Source organism: Scyliorhinus canicula, chromosome 4 (genome assembly GCF_902713615.1).
Source record: "Scyliorhinus canicula chromosome 4, sScyCan1.1, whole genome shotgun sequence".
Classification (NCBI taxonomy): domain Eukaryota; kingdom Metazoa; phylum Chordata; class Chondrichthyes; order Carcharhiniformes; family Scyliorhinidae; genus Scyliorhinus; species Scyliorhinus canicula.
The window spans coordinates 171,649,787-171,668,695 of NC_052149.1; the positions used below are offsets into that span (position 1 = coordinate 171,649,787).

The 18,909-nt window shown below is 43.7% G+C and overlaps 2 protein-coding genes across 4 annotated transcripts in view; one reads left to right on the forward strand and one right to left on the reverse strand.

Annotated features, from left to right (window-relative positions):
* The window catches only part of LOC119965166 (EF-hand calcium-binding domain-containing protein 9-like), a 583,421-nt gene that overhangs the window by 209,803 nt on the left and 354,709 nt on the right, over window positions 1–18,909 (reverse strand). The gene's annotated exons all lie outside the window — the stretch shown is intronic.
* The window catches only part of stk10 (serine/threonine kinase 10), a 136,129-nt gene that overhangs the window by 105,630 nt on the left and 11,590 nt on the right, over window positions 1–18,909 (forward strand). Inside the window, exons 13-16 of one of the 2 annotated variants that reach the window (XM_038795537.1) lie at window positions 903–995; window positions 6,059–6,188; window positions 15,005–15,129; window positions 15,413–15,601. In XM_038795537.1, coding sequence (XP_038651465.1) covers window positions 903–995; window positions 6,059–6,188; window positions 15,005–15,129; window positions 15,413–15,601 — 537 coding nt within the window. The remainder of the gene's footprint in view (window positions 1–902; window positions 996–6,058; window positions 6,189–15,004; window positions 15,130–15,412; window positions 15,602–18,909) is intronic. The other variant, XM_038795539.1, reaches the window with a different exon arrangement.

Sequence of the window (18,909 nt, forward strand, 5' to 3'; positions counted from 1 at the left end):
CTCCAAGCACTTCAACTCTCTTCAACTATAATGCTCTATGGGCTTTGACTCTTCTTAGCTTTCTGTTGTTGTAAAAATGTCCATATGATAACTGTTCAAGTATCAATGGATTGATTTTTGGGAGGGGGGGGGGGGGGAAAGAGGAGAAATCAGGAGGGTTTTTTTCAACCTTCAAGAACATTCAGAATATTTTCTTTTGCCGAAACGTATCATTAAATATTTTTAAAATGAATTGCAATTGAACACATTGAAGAAAACTGTCAATTATTGAGCATATTTTGTTATAGAACTGAGATGGTGAAATGGTTCCTTTGTAAGAGGATGCAAAGTATTTTTATTTTTAAGCATGACTTCTTCACATCATCTCAAAAGAAACAAACAAAAAAAAACATTTACTGTATCTTTTGCTATCATGGGATCCCTTTTACTGCCATTTGTGCATCACTACAACTTTAGGTTTCATCTGACTCCAGAACCCAGGCAGGTGATTGTCCTTGGGTGGGGTTTGGGCGGAGGTGTACCATCATGCACCATCCCAGCTTTGCAACATGAGGCATAAGTATTGAGGGGCCAGACAAAGTTTAGAAAACCTTCAGTGGTCTTTTGGACTTCCCGAGCCCTTACTGAACTTATCTTTCTGTCTGCGAGAGTGCAGTTCCGCACAGCCAAGAGAATTTAAGTGTTTACCGAATGGATTTTGAACTACCCAATTCAAATATCATCTACAAAGCAATTGGAAATTAAAATACATTTTGCAATAGACACAACTAAACAGCAAAAAATAAGTACACATCTGCTCCAGACATAGCTTGGGCACTCTTGTTCTTGATCCTGAAATCTCTGCATTTGGTGCAGATTATTAGATTAACTGTTAAAATATGTACTTTCTTGTCGTACATTAGGTAAAGAGTGAAGTTGAAAAACTTCCCAGAAACCAACGCAGAGACAGCATGAAACAAAAAATGGGAGAATTTGCACAGAAGAAACAAACGCAGGTAGCAGCAGTGAATAGTAACAATGAATTAGAAGGGCCTAAAATTGAATAAGTGAGCTGCTTCCAGTCATTCTAGAGTTGAATTGGCCAAAACCCATTGCACTCTTTCATCTGTCTCAGCCACTGATAAAAACTCTTCATTTGCTTTTCCTAATACCACTTATTGAAGAAGAATTGCACATGGCGACTAACTGTGCTACAGATCTAACCCACTATATAGACCTGTGTATTCTTTTCTAACTTAATCCTCTTTCACCCTCTCTCTTTTCTCCCTCCCCCTCCTCTTTTCTCTCTTCTTCCCCCCCCCCCCCCCCCCCCAAAGATTGTCATCACAACTTGAAGAAATTATCTCCCTTCAATGTTTCAAATGCCTTGATTTTATGTAAAGAGGCAAAATCACCTTCTTGTGAGTTGGAGTTTGGTTCAGGCCAGCTTTCATTGCAGAAGTTTGAATAGGATTGAAATTGTGATCAGGTCTTGACCCAGTGAAACATATTGTCATGCAGAAATCTGCCTTCAGTCATGTGGAAGAGCTGAACTCTGTGCAATTAAAGATCGATTAGAAGCAATCTTTATGATAACAAAATATTGGATTCTTGGCTTGGAGACCCAGGTTTGAATCCTGCACTTTATCTCCTTGCTTATGCTTTTCATGTGTGGTCTATGTGTATTGTTGCATTAACAACAACAATGGTGGTATCTGCGGGTGGGTGTTTTTAAGTGTTTTGACTGCCATGCCAATTTTACAACCAATAACAATTGGTTTTGGACAAAACATTACTGTAGAAGTCATTTATCTATGTACACTTGAATGTTTAATTGCATTTGGAGAACTGATGTATTGCAGATACATTTCTACAATGGACAGCCTTGTGTTTGGAGGTATGTTTAAAGTTATGCAGTAATCTTTGAATAATTTATTGCCCGTGCACTTAATTTCATGTACCCTTCTTTTAGAAACATCCAGGCTGAACTAGAGCTTATAAATGAAATTGCCACGGATACGTTTGTACATTTAATCATATTTGACATTAAGAAACTATAGATGGTCTGAAAAGATTTTGGAACATCATATTTGCCATGAAGGCAGTGAGTGTGTTGGAGGGGTGGGGGTCTTAAGAATGGACCCGGTGTACCCTGTCGACTTGAAACTCTCCTTGTTTTGCGAAGCCTTGAAAACGTGGAAGGATTTCTGCCTTAATTGGGATGCGCAAGTTGTAGATATTGGTAATGGTATCTGTAAATTAGGGACAGGAACCTGATTGTTTTTGCAATATTTAATTATAAATGAGCAGATGCCACTATTCCATTATATAAACTGCATATTTTTAATTTGAGTTTGAACATGGATGTTTCAGGGGTATTTGCACATGGGTGATGCTGAAAATCAAAGAAAGTTGATCATTTGTGCTGCCATTTGAGAAAAGGGCTAGGAACTGTCAGTTTGTCATTAAGTAGTCAGCTTGCGCATCCATGCCTTGGGAAAGAAGGGAGCCTGTCACCCAGAACTAAAATAGTGTGTACATGACTCCATTGCCACATTGGGGTTGACTCTTTATGCCCTGTTTTTACATTGCATCATTTCAATGAAAGAAAGCCACCAAACAACCTTATCCACATTCCAAGCAACCTTATCCACATTCCAAGGGCAGAGAGCAGTAGTTTTGTTTTGATACTCATATTCTTTCTTTCTTCTTCCCATTTTCAACTTTTCACCAAGTAAACTTTTAAAGCAATCCCAGTTACCTTTCAGGATACTAAATGTGTTATGTTGTTTTTTACGTGAAATAAGATATTTCTCCCAGCAGGTTGCTGCAGCAGTTTCCAACTGAACTACTCTATGAGCCAGCTTTGCTTTCAAGGAGCACAGTTCACCTTAACTGTGTTATCTTAAAGATCATGATCATGCAGTGCAATCAGCAAAAACTGGTTTATTTTATTCCCATCCTGTGCTTTATGTTCCACACTGTCTGTGTTGTCAAATCTTGGCTGTCTCTTCCTTTCCAATTTTGACTTTCATCACCATGACCGTGTTTTCAGGATTTCCATAACTATTCAGAACTTTTTAACTTCAGTTTCTGATTTATGTGGTTATGGTTCATGAAGTCTTTACATGAAAGGGATGCAGTTCTTAAGTTACATGACACAGATCGGCGGTCTCTTTGGTGTGCTACTTGGAGCTCTGCTTCAAGGGTTGTACTTTCTTTGCTAACTTATTTGATGGGTGAAGGTGCTGATGAAATTGGAGTTTTCGTGTTTCTGCAGCTCTGTTGTACTTTTAACCAATTTTCTTTTCAACATGAACTTAAAAACTTTGAATGTGGAGACACAATGTACTTTAACTGTTTTTTACATTCAACCTTCAGATCGAAATGGCTAAAATTTATTGCTCTCACTTTTTCCTTTAACCAAAATTAGCACTGGAGAGTTCCAATTAAGAAAGCCATTTCCTCTGCCAAATTGTTAGGTGAATATCATGCTGAAATTCCTTGGAATTCATCAGCATATCTACAGCACGAGAGTGTGTCTCTGTCACCTTTTTAGTTGATGTTTTAAACCAAAACACCACTAACCACATGTTTTTTGGATGGTTTGGGTTGCCTCCAAGATGCATCTGCTGAAACCCTTGACCAATCATTCGGCTAGTTTCCCCCTCCCAACCCTCACTATGAAAAAGATTAACTCACGAGTACCTGCCTTTTCTTTATACACCGCTTTATAGCACAGATTTACCCATCAAAATGTAAGTGTAGGCGGACTCGGTCCCGATATCATTGTAACCAGCAAAATAATGTATTCTCAGCTCTGAAGCGTCTAGGAAATAGACAGCCTATTTCTGTCTTTAGGAAATAGACAATCTAATATCGATCAAAAATACTGTATTTATTTCAACCGTTGTAACTAGATTTATCTGATAAATGGAAATTATAAAAATTATAAAGCTGATGATCCCGTTGTAGCTACTATTCAAACCTGGCTTTCTGAAAAATCATCTTGAATTTATTGGTACTTATCAAGAATGATCAACCAAAATTAGTAACACAACCATTCATTTGAGCTTCTGCCCAGCTATCTAGAATATGAAATTTAGAAGGCAAGGTAACATTGCTGGATTTGTGCTCATTTTATGCCAGTTTTCACATTCAGACATCGGCAAATGAGCTCTGTAGGAAATTTGGGCAGAATTTTCTATCGGGAAAATTTGGTGCAGAAACTAAATTTTGGTGTAATTTTGCCCATAAGTGCAATTCCAAAAGATGAGTTATTGTGCGACTATTTCCTTAACTATTGAACCTTCTGCAGTGAATTACCATGCAATTCATTAGATTACCCAATTCATTTTTTCCAATTAAGGGGCAATTTAGCGTGGCCAGTACACCTACCTTGCACAGCTTTGGGTTGTGGGGGTGAAACCCACGCAAACTCCACACGGACAGTGACCCAGAGCCAGGATCGAACCTGGGACCTAAGCGGTGTGAGGCAGCAGTGCCAACCACAGTGCCACCGTGCTACCCCAATTACCATGCAATTATGATCCCACATAAGCCTTGCTATGCTTCTGTGTGCCAATTATATTTTGGCTGGCTTGTGATATATTTGCTGTTTTAAAAATTATTTATAAGAACACATTAAGTGAGAGCTGTTCACTTGGCTCCTCATATATGTCTCTTCAGACTTTGTACTATTTGTCCTCTCATGGACTATCTCTAGTCCATCAGACATAGCCAATCTTGGGGAAGCAGAAACTCCAAAATTTAATTAACAGAACACTTGGAACAGTTGCTTTTGTGCCACCCGTGCATTAATTACTTTGTAGAATTTGATCTGTTTTCTCAACCCTGCTGTTCAATTCCATTCTTAAACTAATTTGTCCAGAATTTCTTCAGGGTTGGTGGTACTTCATTAGACTTGAATTACACTCCAGTTGTTTTCCAATTTCAACTAATTTTTGACATGCCACGGCCATAACCCCTGCTGTAAATAAATTTATCTTCACTAGTTACATTCCTCCAATCATACAGCAGAAATGTTGATTCAGCTGCAGTTGTATATGGATTCTTTAACATTCAAGGAATTTGTTTCTCTTGAATGTTTGAGTTCTACTTGGCTTTTGTTGCTGTATTATTTATGTTTAATGGTTTGGGGATGCAAGTTTAGCTTTTAAGCTCCTGCTGAGGCCCACTTTTTTTTTTCCTCTACTGATTGTGTGGGGAAGTGGTGCTTTCGTGGTATTATCACTGAACTAATAGTCCAGAGGTGCAGGGCAATGCTCTGGGGGGGGGGGGGGGGGGTCAGGGTTCAAATCCCTCCGTGGCAGATGATATTTGAATTCCGTTTTTTTTTTCAAATCTGGAATTGATGACATGAAACTATTGGTTTTTTTTTTTTAAACCCATCTGGTTCACTAATGTTTTAGGGGAAAAAATCGGCCATCCTTGCCCAGTCCAGCCTCTGAAATGGTCTATCAAGCCCCTCAGTCCAAGAGAAATTTGGGATGGGCAATAAATGCTGGCCTTTCCAACAACACCCACATTCCATGAATGAATATATAATTAAAAATAACATTCAGCCAAAATATTGTGTTCATGCACAAAGTTCAGAAGGCAAAAAAGCTGTGACTTTTGATGCAATATTGCTAGTATCGTTTTGGTTAAGCAATGTTTCAAATTATTTGCTTGGATTCTATTTAATACCCAAAAATTCCTTTTTTGTTAAATAATCTGTACAATGCTTGGAAGGGGATGATTTTGAAACACCATTGATCATCAGGGCAATTGATGTTGGACTTTTTCTTGAACCCTCTTTGTATTTAAACATCTATAATACTCATTCAAAGTGACTATTCAAATCATTTTCTTACCAGTTGCCACTTTCTATTTTGGTTCCAAAATGCTGATCTATAGTTGCCAGGAAGCTGATGGCATAGTAAATATACATTTGTTGCAGAAGAATTAACTGATAGGAACTTCAAATGGTGCATTGCCAATTACTCCGTAAACCAGTTACCAGTGGCTTATCAAGGTGGTTATTTAAGTCCACTAAAGCATTTGTGCAACTTTCTAGGAGCAGGACTTTCAATCAAAACAGCACCAAGAGCTGGATATGGCATTGAAAAAAATAATTGCTCAGAATAAGAAGGAAATTTCTGACCAGGAACGAGTGTGCCTTGCAAAGAAGCAGCAGCTAATGAGGGGTGAGTCATCATTTGATTTTTGAGTTTTGAAATTGACATTAGTGAAAGTAGTGTAGTTGGAGAAAGAATACCCTCTGATTTACTAAATGAAGATATGCCGTAACAAGAACTTCAGAGTTTCATTTTGAGCAAAATATATATATATAAAAGTTAGGGATGCTGCACTGATCTAAAAATCCACTGAGTCAGCAGAGTTTTACATCGTAATGATTCCAGCTGCACCAGTGACTCGATGGAGTTCTGACGAATGACAAAACTATAAGGACCAGAAATGTCTTAACCCCCATTCTCTGATATTTACCATTTTAGGTTTTGGCTGCAATGCCCCCTTCTAGTTCATCAACTGTTGCGGCACTAGAAAACTGACGAGAGCGTTGTGAGTTCACATTCTGCCACAGGTTAAGAAATTGAATTCAAGAAATTGGGTTATCACTGGACAAATCACCCAGAAACTGCTGGATTATTACAAAAGCACCAGAGAAGGGACCTACCCATCAGTCAGCCGACAAATAACTGAGTCCCACATTATAGACCCAAATTTAATCTGCTACACCCAACCAACATGTAATATGCAGGATCTTTTAAAGTATTGGTTATATAGTACTGGTCTTGTCCACCCTACACTCACGCCATACCCCAATTTAATGGCTGCATGCTGGGTAGCGGGGGAAACACTTACTCAAGGCAGGCCAGGGCTTCACTGACCTGTACAAATTGGATATTGATGATGCAGGAGCTGAGAGTCAGAGTGGAGGTTAAAAAGAGCAGGGCCGAGACAGCAGAGGTTTAAAAAGAGTGGGAGCTGAGCGAGCAGAGGTTTAAAAAGAGTGGGAGCTGAGCGAGCAGAGTTTTAGAAAGAGAGGGGACTGAGAGAGCAGAAGTTTTGAAAGAGAGGGGGCTGAGAGGGACCCTCTGGGCAGCGGGCTGAGTTTGAAAAACAATTCAGAGTGACATCATAGGAAAAAGGTAAATCTATTGGCTGGTAAGTAACTGATTAGCACCGCCTATTCGAAGTTGCATTCAGATTAAAGGTAAAAAGAGAAGTATTTTACAAATTAGAAGATTCAATCTCGCTGGAAATTTTTTTAAAAACAAATTAAATCTAATGAAGTTAAATACGAGATGCAGAGCCAGGTGATGTGTCCCTGCATGATGTGGGAGCTGGTGTACCCCATTGTGGTTACCAGTGACCACATCCTGTAGTAAGTATTGGTTGTTTGAGGAACTCTAGCTCAGAGTTGATGCACTGGATTCTGAGCTTTGGATGCTACAACACATCAGGGAGGGGAGAGGTACCTGGACACCGTTCCAGGAGGCAGTCACACCCCTTAGACTAACTAACTTGAATTCGGCCAGTGGTCAGGGACAGGAGGATGTGGCTGCGAATGAGGCAAGTAGGGATTCAGGAGGTAGGGTTGCAGGCGCCTCAGCCCTTGACCTTGTCCAACAGATTTGAGATTCTTGCTCCCTGTGTGGATGGGAACAGGGACTGTAGGGAGGATGGGCAAACTGACCACAGTACCGTAGTACAGGGAGCCATTCAAGTGGGGCAGGGGCATAGACACTCAGCAGAATTCTCTGTTCCTGAGACCAAGTGTCGGTGCCGGATTCGTGGAGTTCCACGACAGCAAAACTACCGCTGCACCTGGACTGATTCAGCGACTGTTGAGGGGCTAGCACTGGCGCCACGTGGAACACAATCAATTCCAATAAGAAACTGTGCCGGATTCACAATTGACACTCGGGCGGCTGACGACCTGCAGTCACGTAAACACATTACAATTCCCACACACACAGCCCAGCCAACAAGATGGCACAGGTTGCACTGGAGCGTGCCCGTCCTGCTGATTGGTCACATGGGACCAGAGGGCACCTAGGGGGGTGCCCTGTGGTGACATCCATACGACCAGTGGTCCTAAGTTCACAGTGAGCAGTCAGTTGCATGGGTGCCTTGCAGGCAGGGGCAATAGTGTTCCGTGCCCATCCACCCCGATCCCACAGCCCACCTCCTGACCACACCCCGCTACTCTTCCTCCCCCCCCCCCCCCCCCAGCCCTGAGCGAAGCCCCCTGGCCAGCAGGTTTGGGGGGGGGGGGGGAGAATGTATGTTAATGATGAGGACTTTAAACAAATTTAAGGGGCAGAGGGCTCAGGAGAGCTTAGTGAAGTTTCCAGAATATGTATCCGAGCAGAGAGTATAGAAGGTGGCAGGAATCCAACTTCAGACACTGCAAAAAAGGGGACAACTATGAGAAGGGGGGTGGTCAATGCAGATCTGAAGGTGTTTGACCTAAATGCGCGCAGTATACAAAACAAGGTAAATGAGCTTGTTGTGGACATTGAAATTGGTGGGTACAATGTGGGCATCAGACTTTAAAAAAATATATTTATTGTCACAAGTAGGCTTACATTAACGCTGCAATGAACTTACTGTGTAAAGCCCCTAGTCGGCACATTCCGGCGCTTGTTCGGGTTCACAGCGAGAATTCATCTAACAAGCACGTCTTTCAGGACTTGTGGGAGGAAATCGGAGCACCCGGAGGAAATCCAGGCAGACATGGGGAGAACGTGCAGATTCCGCACAGACAGTGACCCAAGCCGGGAATCAAACCTGGGATCTGGCGCTGTGAAGCGACGTGCTAACCACTGTGCTACCGTGCTGTCCTGTGGCTGCAAACAGAGCAGGGCTGCGATGTAAATATCCAAGAATATGTGAAAATATAGAATGGACAGGCAGATGGGCAGAGGTTCCATTGTTAGTAAGAAATTAACTTGAATCAGCACGGTGGCGCAGTGGTTAGCACTGCTGTCTCACAGCACCGAGGTCCCAAGTTTGATCCTGGCTCTGGGTCACTGTCTATGTGGAGTTTGCACATTCTCCCCATGTTTGCGTGGGTTTCACCCCCACAACCCAAAGATGAGCAAGATGGGTGGATTGGCCGTGCTAAATTGCCCCTTAATTGGAAAAAATGAATTGGGTACTCTAAATTTATTTTGAAAAAGAAATTAACTTAAATCGAAAGCAAGAAGTGATATAGGGTCGAAGACGTAGAATCTGTGTAGGTAGAGTTGAGGAATCGTAGGTAGAGTTGAGGAATCGCAGAGGAACAAAGACCCTGTTGGGAGTTATGTACAGGACTCCTAGCAGTCGTCAGGATGTGGGGCAGAAAATAAATCGGGGGATATAAAAGGCATATAAGGTAGGTAACAACTGAAGGGACTTCAATATGCAGGTAAACTGGGAAAATCAGGTTGGTAGCGGATCCCAAGAAAAGGAATTTGTGGAATGTCTGAGATGTATTTTTTGGAGTAGCTTGTAGTAGAGCCTACGAGGGAACAAGCAATTCGGGATTTGGTATTATGTGATGAAGCAGACCTGATTAGGGAACATAAGGTGAAGGAACCCTTGGGGGACAGTGACCACAATATGATAGAATTCCCCCTGCAGTTTGAGAGGGAGAAGCTGGAATCGGGTACAACGGTTTTACAGTTGAGTAACGGTGATTACAAAGACATAAGGGAGGGGCTGACCAAAGTTAATAGGAAGGGGACAAAGGAGGGGCCACCGTCATACTGAACAGAACAGACTACTGCAAAGAAGTATACCGACAACTCGACAACCAGGAACACTACAGGCAGTTACCCGCAGATCCAACCAAGGAACACATCCGCCAACTCAGCAGACTGATCAAGACCTTAGATCCAGACCTTCAGAACACCCTACGTGCTCTCATCCCACGTAATCCCCGCATTGGAGATCTCTACTGCCTCCCGAAAATACACAAGGCCAACACACCAGGCCGTCCTATCGTTTCAGGCAATGGGACCCTGTGTGAGAACCTCTCTGGCCACATCGAGGGCATCTTAAAACCCATCGTACAAGGTACACCCAGCTTCTGTCGCGACACGACGGACTTCCTACAGAAACTCAGCACCCATGGACCAGTTGAACCAGGAACATTCCTCGTCACAATGGATGTCTCGGCACTCTACACCAGCATCCCCCATGACGACGGCATTGCTGCAACAGCCTCAGTCCTCAACACCGACAACTGCCAATCTCCAGACGCAATTCTGCAACTCATCCGTTTCATTCTAGACCACAACGTCTTCACCTTCGACAACAAATTCTTCATCCAGACGCACGGAACAGCCATGGGGACCAAATTTGCACCTCAATATGCCAACATCTTCATGCACAAGTTTGAACAGGACTTCCTCACCACACAGGACTTTCAACCGATGCTATACACCAGATACATCGATGACATTTTTTTCCTTTGGACCCACGGCGAGACATCACTGAAACGACTACACGATGACATCAATAAGTTCCATCCCACCATCAAACTCACCATGGACTATTCTCCAAATTCAGTCCCATTCTTGGACACACTCGTCTCCATCAAGGACGGTCACCTCAGCACCTAGCTTTACCGCAAGCCCACAGATAATCTCACGATGCTCCACTTCTCCAGCTTTCACCCGAAACACATTAAAGAAGCCATCCCCTATGGACAAGCCCTCCGTATACACAGGATCTGCTCAGACAAGGAGGAGCGCAACAGACACCTACAGATGCTGAAAGATGCCCTCGTACGAACGGGATATGGCGCTCGACTCATTGATCGACAGTTCCACCGCGCCACAGCAAAAAACCGCACCGACCTCCTCAGAAGACAAACACGGGACACCACTGACAGAGTACCCTTCGTCGTCCAGTACTTTCCTGGGGCGGAGAAACTACGACATCTTCTTCGCAGCCTCCAACACATCATCAGCGAGGATGGACATCTTGCCACGGTCATCCCCACACCCCCACTACTGGCCTTCAAACAACCGCGCAACCTCAAACAAACCATTGTTTGCAGCAAATTACCCAGCCTTCAGAACAGCAACCACAACACCACAAAACCCTGCCAGGGTAATCTCTGCAAGACATGCCAGATCATCGACATGGACACCACCATTACACGTGGAAACACCACCCACCAGGTACGCGGCGCATACTCGTGCGACTCGACCAATGTAGTCTACCTCATACGCTGCAGGAAAGGATGTCCCGAAGCGTGGTACATTGGCGAGACCATGCAGACACTGCGACAACGAATAAACGGGCATCGTGCGACTATCAACAGGCAGGACTGTTCCCTTCCAGTTGGGGAACACTTCAGCAGTCAAGGACATTCAGCCTCTGATCTCCGGGTCAGCATTCTACAAGGAGGCCTTCAGGAGACGCGACAACGCAAAATTGCTGAGCAAAAACTTATAGCTAAGTTCCGCACGCATGAATGCGGACTCAACCGGGATCTGGGATTCATGTCGCATTACATTCGGCCCCCACCAACAAGCCTGGACTTGCAGAGGCCTACCGACTGAACTGGCTTGGGACAATTCACACCTCTTTAACCTGGAGTTACCTCTCTCTGCATCTTTGATGATTTGATTGCCTGCAGGTGCTCGCATTCCGGGGCATCTCTGACTGTGTCTATATAAACATTTCTGGAACAAGCCTTTCCATTCACCTGAAGAAGGAGCCGTGCTCCGAAAGCTCGTGTTTGAAACAAACCTGTTGGACTTTAACCTGGTGTTGTAAGACTTCTTACTGTAATAGGAAGGGGAGCCCAGCATGGAAGACAGTTGAACAGCAATGGCAGGGGTTTTGGGGGGTCATTCGGGAGGCAAAACAGAAATTCATCCCAAAGAGGAGGAAACATGCTACGGGGGAGGACAAGGCTACCATGGCTGACGAGGAAGTCAAGGACTGCATTAAAGCAAAGGAAAAAGCATACAATGTGACGAGGATTAGTGGGAACCCTTTAAAATAAATCGGAGGACAACTAAAAAAGCAGTAAGGGAGGGCAAGGTGAAAAAAAGAGTGGCGGGTAAGATGAAATAAGAGTGTAAGCTGGCTAGTAATATAAAAGAAGATTATAAGAGATTTTTTCGATATGTGAGAGAATCAAGAACGGACATTGGACCACTGGAAAATGAGGCTGGAGAAGTAGTAATGGGAAACAAAAAGATGGCAGAGAAACTGAATCTGTACTTTGCATCAGCCTTCACAGTGGAAGACACCAGTAGCATACCAGAACTTCAAGTGAGTCGAGGTGAATGAAGTGGCCATCATGGTAGCATTGTGGATAGCACAATTGCTTCACAGCTCCAGGGTCCCAGGTTCGATTCCGGCTTGGGTCACTGTCTGTGCGGAGTCTGCACATCCTCCCCGTGTGTGCGTGGGTTTCCTCCGGGTGCTCCAGTTTCCTCCCACAGTTCAAAGATGTGCAGGTTAGGTTAATTGGCCGTGATAAATTGCCCTTAGTGTCCAATATTGCCCTTCGTGTTGCGTAGGGTGACTGTTATGGGGATAGGGTGGATGTGTTGACCTTGGGTAGGGTGCTCTTTCCAAGAGCTGGTGCAGACTCGATGGGCCGAATGGCCTCTTTCTGCACTGTAAATTCTATGATAATCTATGATCATGAAGGAGAAGGTGCTGGGGAAACGAAGGCCTACTGGTGGATAATCACCTGGACTGGATGGACTACACCCCAGAGTTCTGAAGGAGATGGCTAAGGAGATTGTGGAGGCATTGGTGGTGATCTTTCAAAAATCACTGGAGGCAGGAAGGTTCCCAGTGGACTGGAAAGTGGCTAATGTAACACCCCTGTTTAAGAAGGGAGAGAGGCGCAAGACAGGAAATTACGGGCTGGTTGCCTGACTTCAGTTGTTGGCAAAATTTTGAATCCATTATTAAGGATGAGATTGCGGAATACTTAGAAGTGCATGGTAAAATAGGACAGTAAGCACAGATTGGTCAAGGGGAGGTCATGCCTGACACGTGCGTTACAATTCTTTGAGGAGCTAACAAGGAAGTTAGGCAAAGGAGAACCAGTGGATGTGATCTGTTTGGATTTCCAGAAGGCCTTTGACAAGGTGCTATACAAGAGGCTGCTAAATAAGATAAGAGCCCATGGTGGTGGGGTCAAAGTAGTGGCATGGATAGAGGTTTCGCTGACTCGCACTGTAGATGTCACCAGTGGAAAGAGGCGGAGTGTGAGTGCCTTGTGTCTTTTATAGTGGGAAACCACCCCGAAGTGTTCTGCCTGCTGATTGGTTATGTCCTGTTCTCTGTATTCATTAGCTGCCTGTTTGTATCTCATTATGTGCATGTCTGCATATCATGACACAGACAGACTGCACTTGGAATGTTGTGAGCAGTTTTGGGCCTCGTATCTAAGGAAGAATGTGCTGGCTTTGGAGAGGGTCTAGATGAGGTTCACAATAGTGACCCACGGGTTGAAAGAGTTGTATGATGAGGAGTGGTTGAGGACCTAGGTCTATACTTTTTTTCAAATTTAGAGTACCCAATTATATTTTCCAATGAAGGGGCAATTTAGCATGACCAATACACCTAATCTGCACATCCTTTTGGGTTGTGGGGGTGAGACTCGTGCAGACACTGGGAGAATGTGCAAACTCCACACAGACTGTGACCCGGGCCGGGATCAAACCCGGGTCCTCGGCACTGTGAGACAGCAGTGTTAATACTGGGTCTGTACTTGATGGAGTTTGGGGGGGGGATCTGATTGAAACTTGCAGAATACTGAGAGGCCTAGATAGAGTGGATGTGGAGAGGATGTTTCCACCAGGAGGAGAAACTAGAAACTGAGGGCACAGCCTCAGACTGAAGGGATGATCCTTTAAAACATAGATGAGGAGGAATTTCTTAAGCCAGTGAGTGGTGAAACTGGAACTCTGCCGCAGAAGGCTGTGGAGGCCAAATCACGTAGGAGTGTGTGCGAGTCATGCAAATGCCAATCACACCTGGGGAGGCTGGTTTGGCAAGGCATCAGATGAGGCCAGAACAATTATGGCCTGAATTCTCTGCTTCGTGACGCCGTAAACGTGAATTGCGATGAGGCAGAGAATTGCAGGTAATCATAAAATCTAGGTTTGCGGCAGGTGCCGATTCAGACGCCATGTTCCGGTCCCTCGCTGGCGGTGATATCTATGCTTGTGTCCTGTGCCAGCGGACCCATTCAAAACCATCATTTGCATGGGTTTCAATATCAGCAGCGGCTTGGAACACATTCTGTTCCACACTTCCGCCATGCTCCACCCCTCTTAGTAGAAGTTTCGCGGGTGTGAATTAGTGCAGGTATTTACAAGAGGGGTCTGGGCGCCTGGAAGGGGAGCGGGAAGCGTAAAAAAAAAACACTGAAAAAGCCTCGTACATTGGGCTTGCTGGGGGAGGGGGGGTTGTCTGGGCCCCGCAGTAGCGGGCAGCGACTTGGTGCCAAATCCAAGGTCACATTGGAGTGGCCTTAACTGGGTGCCACTGGTCTTCACAAGCAGAGATCAGGCATGATGCCTACTGCGGTGTTTAGAGGCTATTGGAGCCCCCCTGGGGTGGTTGGACACGGGGCAGGGTAGTATCTTGCTTCAAACAAACCTGTGGTTTCAAGGCCTTTGACAAGATCCCTCATGACAGACTGGCACATGCTAAACATACTAACACACAATTGTTTTCAAAAAACAGCTTATTTTCCATGTTACTGCATGAATAAAGGCAGGTTAATCAATGTACTGGAAGGCTCCCTCTGCCCATGCAACTGAGTCAATGCTTTCAAGAATGGGGATGAGTGGGGAAATAGCAAAGGAGTGAATCAACCACATAATGTTTTTGGATCTCTTAATAATTGCATTAGTATATAATGGTTGCTGATAACCAGTTTTATAGGAAATATATGCTACCAGGGTGAATTTGGCTTGTGTAGTTTAATATTTCCTGAACCTGCTTTTATTTCTTGTTGTAGACAGAGAAGCTGCCATCTGGGAACTGGAAGAGCACCATCTACAAGAGAAACATCAGTTCCTCAAGCAGCAATTAAAGGATCAGTACTTTCTGCAAAGACACCAGTTGCTGAAGAAACACGAGAAGGTAAAAGAAACTTGGTTCAGAACAGGAAAACACAAATATTTATACCTGCAAAGACTGAAGTTTTTTTTTGTAGTTTTAATCTCAAACACCAGTTTCACTAATCTTCATTGACCATGGTAGATTGTTTTTTAAAGTGTCTTTGCCTCCTCTGAATGTTACATAATGAACCTAGTTTATCTATAATCATACGATCAATGGCATATTCAGCTTTCTGCAGCGACGTTTGACAAAATTGCTTTTCAGCAACATGCTGTTTCACTGCATTTCTCTTGTCTGGCCAAAGGAGTTGGAACAGATGCAACGTTACAACCAGCGAATGATTGAGCAGCTGAAGATCCGACAGCAACAGGAAAAGAACAGACTTCCCAAAATCCAAAGAAGTGAAGGGAAGACCAGAATGGTGATGTACAAGAAGAGTCTGCGCATTAACTCCACAGGGAGTCACACAGAAGATCGAGACAAAATCAAACAGGTAGTTTGTATGACCCAATCACCACAATTTCAATAAGTACTGCTTTCTGATTTCCACCAGGCTGCCATTATAGAAGCACTAAAGTCTCACAAATATGAAAAATCAGATTATTTATTTGAAATTTATAATTGCAAATAATTCGACAGGTGGCTTCCAACAGTGGTAGTTTGAGATGGGGAAACAATGTAGTTCCATATTGTGAGACACTTAACCCTGACGGATTTCCTACCAGGAGAAGCAATGGTGTGTTACTGGACTAACAATCCAGAGACCGAGGATAATGCTCTGGGGCGGTGGGTTCAAATTCAATAAAAATCTGGAATTAAAAGTCTAATGACCACCATGGCAGATATTCACATTCATTAAAAGTCTAATGATCACCATGAAACCATTGTCAATTATCGTTGAAAACGCAACTAGTTCACCTAATGTCCTTAGGAAGTCTGCCATTCTCACCTGGTCTGCCTTACATATGACTCCAGACCCACAGCATTGTGGTTGACTAAACAAGCCATTCCGTTCAAGGGCAAATAGGGATGAGCAATAGATCCTGGCCCTGCCAGATATGCCCACATAATGTCATCCTGATTCATCCTGGCTTGGCTCAGTTAGGTAGGGAACACCTACCTGGACTGGAGCTGACTGGATCTGAATCCAGCTGAGGAAGGGTCCAATCCTTGGAGCTTGTAGGTCTTTTAAAGGGGGTGAGCTTTGGGGCCTGCATGAAGCCTTCCTTTTCCACCTGGCCAACAGATGACAATTGCCCTCTTCCCCCCCATAGCTATTCTCACCTTGCCTCAGCATCTGGATTTTCATAGCCTGGGAAACCTGCCCAACTACTTCAAAACTTGCAAAGCAGGCTAAATCGGTGCCTGCTGAACTCACTATTGTGTTTATCCTGTCAGCTCACCTCCAAGGGATAAATAAGGTGCCCGCCATATTTCCGCCTTGGCAAAACCTGGAAGTCAAATTAGTTAGAGCTAACTTCTTGATGCATTCTCTAAGTTTTTCCCAGTTTATTCCTCTTCCTCCTGCCACCGATACTCAATCCTATGTACATGCACATTTTAAAAAGGGCTCTGAGGAAATGTATATGCCTGATTAATACTTTTAAAAAATAATTATTGTCGCAGACATCATCTTAAATATTTTCTCACAAATTAGTATTCTGCTACACTTCTCAGTTACTCGCATTGTGCAATGGTTGCAATTTTTTAATGTCTTGAAATAACTTATGGTTATATAGCTTTCATGTATTAAGGAAGTCCTGTGAAACTTCAGTCAATGAGGTACTTTGGAGGTGTAATCTTGTGTGGAAAAAATATAGTAGACATGTGTCTACTATATTTTTTTAATTCAATCTGCCTGGCATGAGTTACCGTTACAAATCCATATGGACTCTGAAAATTTATAGGGCTAGTGTTGAGGCACGGCTGGCAGTAAATGCTGAGCAGGACCGCCTGGTGGCACAGTGGTTAGCACTGCTGCCTCACGACGCCAAGCACACTGGTTCGATTCCGGCTCTGGGTCACTGTCTGTTTGCACATTCTCCCAGTGTCTGTGTGGATCTCACCCCCACAACCCAAAGATGTGTAGGTAGGTGAATTGGCCATGCTATATTCCCCCATAATTGAAAAAAAAATTGGGTATTCTAAATTTATTTTAAAATGTAAATGCTGTGCTGCCCAAACCCTGAAGGGAAATTCTAAATTGCTGCCAAAACGGGTTTTTGCAATTTGTACATTGAGGAGTTCTGAAATCCGTAATGATTTTACATTAAAGGAAATATTTATTAAAAAAGAGAATTTTTAAAAAATCTCTTTAAACAGAAGAATGACTTCACACAGTTAACAGAACTTTAAAACAATCCCAAAAGATCTGAACTTAAACTACACTCAGAGCTAACATCCCCTTTCTGCTTGGCAACAGTCCTGGTAGATTTTTAAATCCTTAGATTCCAGTAATTTTACCATGCAGTGCCCTTTTGTTCTGGGGGTATCCTCTGAGGTTGGCGCTAACTGCTTCTGCAGGTTTGGCCGTATTCAGTGTCATCTGGGACATTTGACCAGCTACCGTGCTGTTGAGAGATCTAGGCATCTACCCCCTCGGACAAGCTTCAGGGTTTTTATTAGATGTGTTTATCCTCTGTTGTTGTAGTCTCTCAGTGCCCTTTCCCCAGAAATGGTCAAACTCCTTTCTTTACTTTAACTCCTATATTTTAAAAAGTAAACTTACCATATCTTTGCCTTACTTACAATTTTTACAACTTGTATGTTGAGGTTAGGTATAGATGTTTGATTACTCTAGGTCAAGTCGGCATAAGGAGGGAGGATGTGTTGGGTATTCTAAAAGGCATTAAGGTGGACAAGCCCCCAGGTCCGGATGGGATCTATCCCAAGTTACTGAGGGAAGTGAGAGAGGAAATAGCTGGGGCCTTAACAGATATCTTTGCAGCATCCTTGAACATAGGTGAGGTACTGGAGGACTGGAGAATTACTACTGTTGTCCCCTTGTTTAAGAAGGGTAGCAGGGATAATTCAGGTAATTATAGACCGGTGAGCCTGACGTCAGTGGTAGGGAAGCTGCTGGAGAAGATACTGAGGGATAGGATCTATTCCCATTTGGAAGAAAATGGGCTTATCAGTGATGGGCAACATGGTTTTGTGCAGGGAAGGTCATGTCTTGCCAATAGCTGCTTGTCTTAATAGAATTCTTTGAGGAAGTGACAAAGTTGATTGATGTGGGAAGGGCTGTAGATGTCATATACTGGACTTCAGTAAGGCATTTGATAAGGTTCCCCATGGTAGGCTGATGGCGAAAGTGAAGTCTCATGAGGTCCAGGGTGTACTAGCTAGCTGGATAAAGAACTGGCTGGGCAACAGGAGACAGAGAGTAGTAGTGGAAGGGAGTTTCTCAAAATGGAGAACTGTGACCAGTGGTGTTCCACAGGGATCCGTGCTGGGACCGCTGTTGTTTGTGATATACATAAATGATCTGGACGAAGGTATAGGTGGTCTGATTAGCAAGTTTGCAGATGACACTAAGATTGGTGGAGTAGCAGATAGTGAAGGGGATTGTCAGAGAATACAGCAGAATATAGATAGATTGGAGAGTTGGGCAGAGAAATGGCAGATGAAATTCAATCCGGGCAAATGCGAGGTGATGCATTTTGGAGGATCCAATTCAAGAGCGAACTATACGGTAAATGGAAAAAGCCCTGGGAAAATTGATGTACAGAGAGATCTGGGTGTTCAGGTCCATTGTACCCTGAAGGTGGCTACGCAGGTAGATAGTGGTCAAGAAGGCAT